This window comes from Populus alba, chromosome 17 (assembly GCF_005239225.2).
Source record: "Populus alba chromosome 17, ASM523922v2, whole genome shotgun sequence".
Lineage (NCBI taxonomy): Eukaryota > Viridiplantae > Streptophyta > Magnoliopsida > Malpighiales > Salicaceae > Populus > Populus alba.
The window spans coordinates 21,153,255-21,162,019 of NC_133300.1; the positions used below are offsets into that span (position 1 = coordinate 21,153,255).

The 8,765-nt window shown below is 35.2% G+C and overlaps 1 protein-coding gene across 1 annotated transcript; it reads right to left on the minus strand.

The window, feature by feature from the left end:
* Window positions 1-4,757: 4,757 nt before the first annotated feature.
* LOC118037082 (probable metal-nicotianamine transporter YSL7) lies at window positions 4,758-8,446 on the minus strand. The gene is made up of 6 exons (XM_035042963.2): window positions 7,887-8,446; window positions 7,085-7,242; window positions 6,859-6,956; window positions 6,635-6,769; window positions 6,321-6,510; window positions 4,758-6,235 (listed from the first exon to the last, which is right to left on the minus strand). The coding sequence occupies exons 1-6, from the start codon at window positions 8,293-8,295 to the stop codon at window positions 5,129-5,131; spliced, it is 2,097 nt and encodes a 698-aa protein (XP_034898854.1). The 5' UTR covers window positions 8,296-8,446; the 3' UTR covers window positions 4,758-5,128.
* Between the last annotated feature and the right edge of the window lie 319 nt (window positions 8,447-8,765).

Below are 8,765 nucleotides of genomic sequence, written 5' to 3' on the forward strand. Positions count from 1 at the left end.
GAGCGTAACTCAAGTCACTAAATCTCCAAAAGAGGTTACCCTCTGGCGTGCGTACATGTGGCCAAGGGAGATTGTGATACAAAAAAAAAAAAAAAATTCAATTTGATGAACAAAAATCCAAAATCAGATGTTTAAGGACTCAATTAGATTTTGTTGAAAGATTAATTGGGTTTGTAAAGGGTTTGATTGCAAGAAGAATTCATTTTTAAGTCAATTTTGACTTTAATTGGAAAACAATTAAAGTCCGGGGGTTAAATTATAATTTTTAAGAGTTAATTTGGTCAAATCAGGGGCTAAATTGAAAGTTTGTTGATCAATTAAAGGTCAAAATGCATAAATTCAAAACCAAGGACTAAAGTAAAAAAGGCATCCAACATTAGGGCTGACATTTGAATTTGGTAGGGTTGAAATTGAATTGATTCTTAAAATCAAAATTGCAATTGAGGACTTGATTGAATAAAAAAAATTGAGGACTAATTTGAAAATTGACATGTTTTGGTACTATTTTAATTTAAATGAAACGACCCCATTTCATTCATTGTTCAAACATTAAAAAGCGAAGCCTAAAATAGTGTTGTGTTAAACGTCACTATGTATCTTCTTCTTCCCCTAACGCATAAAGGCAGGGGAAGAAGGTTTTTCTTCCATTCCTTTGCAGTGTCTATCTCTCACTCTCTCGCTCCCTTTTTTCCAAAAACCACGACACCACCCATACCCCCTCATGGCCTACCACCATGATGAAAGAGGTAGAGGGGACAAGCCCTGCGGTTGGCTTTGGGATGGCTGCACATACTGCCCCATCCACCATACCCCTGCACCATGACTGGACAAGGGTAATAACTCTTTCTCCTCTCTTTCCCTCTTATAAATACTAGGGGACGAGAGACAAAAACAAAGAGATAAGGAAATGAAAAAGGGAGGGAAGAGAGCAAAAAACAAAAGAGAAACAAAAAGAAACAGGGGAGAACAAAGGAAGGAAAAAAAAGAAACAAAAACAAAAAAGACATTGAAAAAAAAAAAGAACAAGAGAGACAAGAACAAGAGAATAAAACAAAAGAGAACAAAAAAGATAAAAAAAGAAAAGAGGAATTTCATGCCCCTGTACAAAGAAGAAAAAACCACAGCAATAACCACCGTTTTTTCTCCCCACTATCGCCTGCTTTCCTCGTCACTATCATTAGCACCACCGTGAAGCCACTGCCAGGTCAACTTCTCCTCCTTCTCCTTTTTCTTCTTCTCCTTCAGTCACCCTCTACTATTCTGCAAATAAACAATGGAAAGTGAATTATAATCAACTCTCTACTATTCACTTACATAACATTGGAGAATCTCTTCATTGTTTACTAGGTCGGACCAGTTTTGATCCAGACCAAAATGGTTGGGTCGAGTTTGGCCCAATCCCATAAATAGAAAAGAAGTTTTGTTGGGCCAACATTAACCCAACCCCTATTTTAAACTGGTGTTGGCCAACTCTTTTTGGTCGACTTTGGCCCAATTTATTTTGAGCCAATCTCGTCTTAGAGAGGATGTGCTCTCCTCGTATAATTGAGTTGAGTGCATCCCAATATATTATAATATAATAATTTTATATAATATAATATTATTTGAAAACAAAAACAAAAAATTCTAAAAATCCTTTAAAATAATTTGTGATTTTCTCTTGTATTTTTATACCAATTTTGATTGATATTGGTTTTTATTTTTATATTATAAAGATATAAATTTGATATTAAAATATCTATTTTTTTTTAAATGTTGCAAAAACATATAAAAAAAATATAAAAAATAAGAATTTCTTATCCTTTTTATTTTTGGATTTCTAGATACTAAGAGAACGCCCGTCGCAACATGTTTCACGTGCGACACTAACGATTCGATCATTTTACTCGTTTGTTATTTTAATTCATTGGACTCGGCAAATGGACGAAAAAGTCAAAGATTTGCTCACAAGTAATAACCATTCATTTTCAAAGTCAAGACACGCGTGTTCATGTTGTATACGAATCATCATTCATTTTCCAAGTCAAGACCGACTCTTAAATTCCACAACGAATAAATCAAACCTCTCTTCCATTAATGCTTTTTTGTTATTTCAAAAGTATTTTTCCACCTTCTTATTTTCGCCATGCTTTTTTAATTTTCAATCCAATCAGTCTTTTAATTATCTTTTGTCAATTTTTACTCAGGATCTTTTGTACTGTTTTGATGTCTTATATTTTACGATAGTTTCTCAGGTATTTTGGATTTTGGAAATATTTTTCTAGGTCGCTGGAAGAACGACTCTGTGACCATATCCTTCATGCATCAAATTTCCAACACTTATTTTACATCAACCACTTGCATATGCATGCAATATTTAAAGTAGATAAGATAATAATATTTTCTCATTGGGAAAATTAATGTCTACGCGTTGAATAATTTGGCTTCTTCAAATTGTGACATTACTCTTTAATAATGCTAGAAGTAAATGTTAAGGGCTTGAGATAAGAGGAATATATGTTTCGTCACCGTTACTCTTTAATAATGTCAAAAAAATCTTTTTTTAGTGAATTTTGTTGCTGGTGGAAGTTCAGTTAATTTGTATAGTATGGCTTGTTTCCTGTTTTTTGCTTTCCAATATAATCTTTCATTCATAAAAAAATCAAAAGAAGAAGAAATTATTTTTACCTCAGCCATGAATGACTTTTTCTCGGCTGCGAAGAGCCCAAGACCTCAAATTTGCAGTTTATAAAATCAACTGAAGAGCTTATTTCAATGTTTATTTTTGCATTACTAGATAAATATATTAGAGTAGGGCAATATTGTGTAATCTTCAATCCCATCATACCGCAGGGAAAAAAAAAAAGATCAAGTAAAAGTTGAGAGTGCTTAGTTTTTGCATAACATTTATTTATAGTACAAGTTGCTTGAACAAAACAGGCACTTAAACAGGTTTTGACTGTTTGTTTCTAAAGGGCCACGCCAGAAGATTAAAAACACAAATATCATAGAAATTTTATTTATTTGACTACTTAAACAACCTGGACATGATCCACATTACTCCCGTTTAATGTTAATTTCAACCTATGTCACAAGTCACAACTGCTTCGAAGAAAATAATAAGAAACAATTTCGAGGAAAGTATAGTTTTCCAATTCAACATATTGGAATAGTTTTTGAAATCAATTTAAATGCTGAATACTTTTCCAATTCAACATATCGTGTCTCATATATTAGCTAGCTAACCCCTCTCCATCTCTACAATCACCCATCTCGCAGACTAGCTCGCTCTCTACACATACATTTGATTCCCTAAAAATCTCAGGTTTCTTTCGTGTAAAAAATGGGGTCTCAAGGAAAGACTCGATACTTGACAATAATGCTCCTTGTTACCATTATTTTGTTATCATGTTCTTACCTAACTGCTCCTAGGGCTCCATGCAAATATGACCCCAAAGATGGTACGTGCCAAATCGGTGATCCTGCAGCAAAGTTTGATGGGGGGAGGAGTTAGGAGAGGTGGCTTGACCTACTCGTATGATGAATGAGTAATCGTTTATCCTTGTATTAGTTTGAAGGCATAGCTACTTAATTTATCCATGGTAATTATTTATGTGTCCTTCGCTGGTTTAGGTTACTTACTATTGCCATGTTTTCTTTTCCCATGCTTTTTGGCATTTGTACCCATTAATTCTTCACCTTTCTTTGATTTGCCATTGTTATGCTATTAATAAAGTTTCTTCATTTATCTAAAAGTAAAAAAGCTAGCTAATTGTGTATTTATAAGGGTTTTTTACTTTTATTTTTTTGAGAAGTCGACATACTTCAATGCATGGTTGGTTTTTTATATCTTTGTTTTTACCCTTTTTTTGGGTCCCCACACAAAAAAAAAAAGGAAAAAAAAAGATAAAATACAAAAAAATTAAAAATTATTGTAAGAAAACAAAAAAAAATATAAGTGGGAAAAGTATATCCAAATGCCCTGAAAATAGCCCAAACTAAGTTGAGAAAGATAAAAGAAAATACAAAGATTGAAATTTATCATATATTTTCAATTGATGAAGACCCTATTGGCAAATAAAATTCAATTTGAGAAAGAGAAATTTAAAATTGGATGTTTACGGATTCAATTAGATTTTGTTGAAGGTTTAATTGAATTTATGAAAGGTTTAATTGCAAGAAAAAACAATTTTTTAAGGCAATTTAGGCTTTAATTGAAAAAAATTAAAGTTTAGGAAATGAATTGTAATTTATAAAAGTTAATTTGGTCAGAGCTTAATTACATTAGATATTAAATTTTGAAGGGAAATTAAAGACTTAATTGAAAAAATTAAAAACTAAAAAAGAAAAAAAAAAGACGTGTAAATAACTTACTTTGATTTGCCGATGTTATGCTATTAATAAAGTTTCTTCACTCATCTCAAAGAAGAAAAAGAAGCTAGTGTATTTATAAGTTTATTTTAGAAGTCGACTTACTTGTTGGTTATTAATATATTGAGACAAATATTAGGAATTGAATCTTTATATGTATAGCAAATATAGTTTATATACAAATGACCAAACCAGATACCAAATATAGCAACTGATCATAACCTTACCAGATTGAGTAAAATCCAAAGATAATACGTACTGGTGCAAAAGCTGTGATAACATCAAACAGCAAAACAACAGCTGAGGAATTGAAAGCAGCAACCCAGAATAACAACAGCGGTCTTGGGTGTGATTCTGGAAGGTCGTAACGAATAAGGAAGAAGAAATCAACAAAGATAATTGCAATATGTTCAAAATCAACATGCCTGCAACCTGTAATATTTGCACATTCACTTTTGATATTATGTTTAAAGTTCACAAAGGGTACTGTGCTTTTCCGTTTGCACATTGTTTGATGCATCTGTTCCACTATCTTCTTCAAACTAGACAAGAAAAAAACTACAAGCATATTACTAACAAGCATATATAAGTAAATGGACATTTGATTTTCTTCTCCGGAAAAGATTACAGAGAAAATAGTTGTTGGCACCACGAAATAGCAGGTCATTATCTACAGCATTTTTTAGTCGAACTTCATATGTAAACTTCATAACCTTAGTCTGGGAAGCAATTCAGCTCTAACTCACAGTTTCTATTGAAGTTGATCTGAACTTCGACTTTATGACCCTAAGAACGCATCGACCTTAGCATTTGTTCCCCTTGACAAAAACTTCATGCAAATGGGAGGTTTTACTCCTACTAGAGCAAGTATCGCACTAGGCAAAGTCCATATCCCATCCCCGCAAATCAAACCAGAAGCCACTGCTGGCCCAAAAGCATCTGCCTTTGCCTTGTCAATCTTTTCCCAGATAAATAGAATCAAGCTTCCCACACACATGTCGATGGCAAAGTATGAGCCAATATAGAAAGGTATAGCCATCGCCATTGGATTGGGAATGAACCTAGCCCATTTCTTACCCAATGCATCCTTAATTAAATTTATCAGAATAGCTGCACCGAAGAACCCATAACAAAGATAGAGGCAATTCTTTGGCAGAGACGAGAATCCTTCTACCCCCAATATAGCCATGTTTCGATATACAGTAGCATAAGGAGCAGGGTATTGACTTCCAGGATTCCCAAGATCCTTGAAGGCCTTGAAAAACAGCCAAAAGACACAAGGTGAAATAATGCAACCCATTGCAGTGCCAATTAGTTGGCTCACAAACATGGACCGAGGTGAAGAAAGGGTCAAATAACCAGTCTTGAAATCTTGAGACAGGTCAGAGGCTGTGGAGACAATATTCATCATGACTCCACAGGCCGCTAGTCCTGCAAGAACTCCACCATGAGAGGCACCAGCCCATGCCCCAATTACAAAAATTGCAAGCTTCCCATAGGTGGAAGCTAGGGACCAGTCAGTGAGGCCACAGCCATAAGCATTACAGAATGCAAGGGCTGGGGCAAAGATGTAGATAACCAATATGTAATACCATTTGAGTTCGGGAAATATATGCGGTAGCGTGGCTGTAGAGATAGCAGCGATTGCGACATAGCCTGCAACAGCAAACCATGTTGGAATTTGATCTTTGAGAAAGAGTTGGGTGCGGCGTTGATCATTGTATGAGATCCTGGAGGACTCGGGAGAGGAACGGTCCGCAATAGGGAGGGCACCAGTTGCATCTTTCCTTTGAAGTTGAAAAAACAAGACAGTGAGTGTTCGGCTTAGCACCTTGAAGAAGTTGTACAGACCGTCACCCAAGATCATGGCAATGGCAATAAATACCTGAGTTCATTGCATAAGAGTTGTTATGAATGAAAAGGCTTCAAGAATAGCACTCTTGTTACCTTAACCTTGTTAGAAAAGTTACCTTGTAACCTTGGAGGCCATGTAGGCTGCTAGATTTGAGGTCTGCTGAATACCAATCACCCTTTTTTGTATCTATGAGAGGCCACATGAGACCCCAGGAAAGAATTCCTCCAAGCAAAACTGATATGTTTATGATGTAGGGGCAAATCATTCCAACTCCAACATATGTTGCTGAGAAATCAAAGAAAAATCTGTACATATAACAAGAACATTATTAGTCAAGGATACCGCAATGAATTTGAAACACACTGCCATAATAAATTGAACTACATCAATAGGATGAGAGGATTTTGGAAGGTTGAGTAATGCTTTTACTTGTTTTCATGTGCTTTAAGCCCGAGTGAGGGGAACTCAACAAATCCACAACCATCTGCTGCAGTGTAGAACCACTGAAAGAAACCCCACAAGAAGCTGAATGATAAGAACTTGCCCAACGCTTTCACTTGTTTTCTGAAATGGTAGAAAAAAAAAACGTTTGATACTTTCACATGCCGAATGATCATCCAACTATATGTGCATGAGGTCTGATAATGCCTTACTTTGCTAGCTTGGCTCCTGCAGGAGTGTGGAAGCTGTTGATGAGATAAGCAGTTGCAGTGCCACTTGGATATGTCAATTTGAAGTCTATAATCATGACCTGGAAATAAGAATGAAGATTAGATTTTGGCAAAATCAATACATTCAACAAGAAAGCAAAATGCAGAGAGAAGTTTTCTATTTCCTATACGAAATTGAATGGCGATAATCAAATGTTGTGAAGTCTACCTTTCGAAGAGGCACCACTGAAAAGAGTCCAAGAAAGCTAACAACAAACAGAAAGCCAATCATCCATGACAGAGATGGGTTCTTAAAGGCATCACTATCTTCCGTTGATTGTTTGGCCACGGTTTCACTCATTCCAAACAGATAACTCCCAAAGCCTCCTATTGTAAGGAAACAAGAAACAAATTACAGAACGGAAACTATTAGTACAAAAAATCACAAATTATTTCTTTCGTTACAACAATTTCAGTTTCGAAACCGCTAATCAGAATATTCTTACAAGACTTGTATAACTTTGAAGTTAGCGAATCATCCACATCCAGCTCATATGAATTGAATAGAAAAATAAAACGCCACCATTTAATTAAACTTTTTTACTAAAGTATATTTGTTCATGTCTCAAACAGCAAGTTCAAGTGTTGATTAGTTTAGTCAAACTTCACAAGTGGCTGAAGCAATAGCAGAACTGATAGTCATAAAACCTCAATCTTGATTTGCCTCCCGAAGACTTTAGGCAGTAAGGAATTAATTCTTGTCTTCAAGGATCATGTAAATCTACTCACAACTGAGATAAAAGGGATCCAGAGAGAAAAAAAGGGTTGCCTTATCATGTAATCTAGCAATTAGAAGAAGCAAATCTTGACATTGAGTTTTAGTAACTACTGTAAGTTTCCAACCTTTAAGAACAGAAACAAAACCAAATGCACAGAAATTTTAATATCTTGATCAAAGAAGCCTACATATACCAAAAAAGTAAGAGAGATGAAATGAAAATTAATGGCAGTAAGAAGTACAGAAAGTATACCACTAAAGGCAATGCCAGAGGATGCAACCACGCAAGTCTGGATAACAGTGTTCTCTTGCCTGGTAAAGGGTTGCTTCAAAAGGCCAGACTTTTCAAGAAACTTTGTCCAGGTCTTGATAAAAAAGAAGCCCAGAAGGCCCGCAGAGACATTGAGGGAGGGTATGAGACCAGTTGTAAGATTGAGCTTCATTACTATGAAGCTGAACAAAATGCTCAACACGAAGCTCACCACAAAGGCCCTCAGTGTCAGCTGATTCCTCCATGATGGCACTTCTTGGTTCTCAAATATTCTTTCCACTGACAACTCTTCTTGTTGTTCCTCTTTCTTGTCCTTCTTTTTGTGATCATGATCATCCTCCAAATCATAACCATTCTCGACCTTGATGTCATCTCTTCCATTACGGTCCATTTTGTGTTCTTGAAAAAAGAAAGATTCTTTATGGAGGCTTAGAAAGTTGGGAGAGGGTTAAATAAGGTGGTGGTGATTATTTCTGTACACATCAAAGGCGTGAAGGAAGAGATATAGACGCGTTGCTTAAGAAGTGTGAAAGCAATGGGAGATGATGACTGTGAGAAAGGGCTATGACAATTAAGTGGTCCTAGTTGACATAACTTGTTTCACTCTGGTTGCAGCCTACACGGTGGGTAGGAAGTCAACTTGTCAAAGCAGTTTATTGAAACTTGTTCCGGCTCAAGTCTTCTTGACTTGGTTAAAACTCTGAAGCGTACCTGGTTTTACTTTTAAAAAAAATTAAAATAATATATTTTTAAATTTTAAAAAAATATTTTGAAAAGCTGTTATTTTAATTAATGCCTAACATAAATCTTGAGTTAGATCAATTTTACCAAATTTCATAACTATATATGCTTAATTCAAAG

Excerpts from the sequence above, each read along its gene's own strand:
- LOC118037082 (XM_035042963.2), bottom strand. The coding sequence starts at position 8,295 with ATGGACCGTAATGGAAGAGATGACATCAAGGTCGAGAATGGTTATGAT. Across the intron at positions 6,511-6,634 it reads CTTAAAGCACATGAAAACAA|ATTTTTCTTTGATTTCTCAG; the intron begins GTAAAAGCATTA and ends TTATATGTACAG. Across the intron at positions 6,236-6,320 it reads ATGGCCTCCAAGGTTACAAG|GTATTTATTGCCATTGCCAT; the intron begins GTAACTTTTCTA and ends CAATGAACTCAG.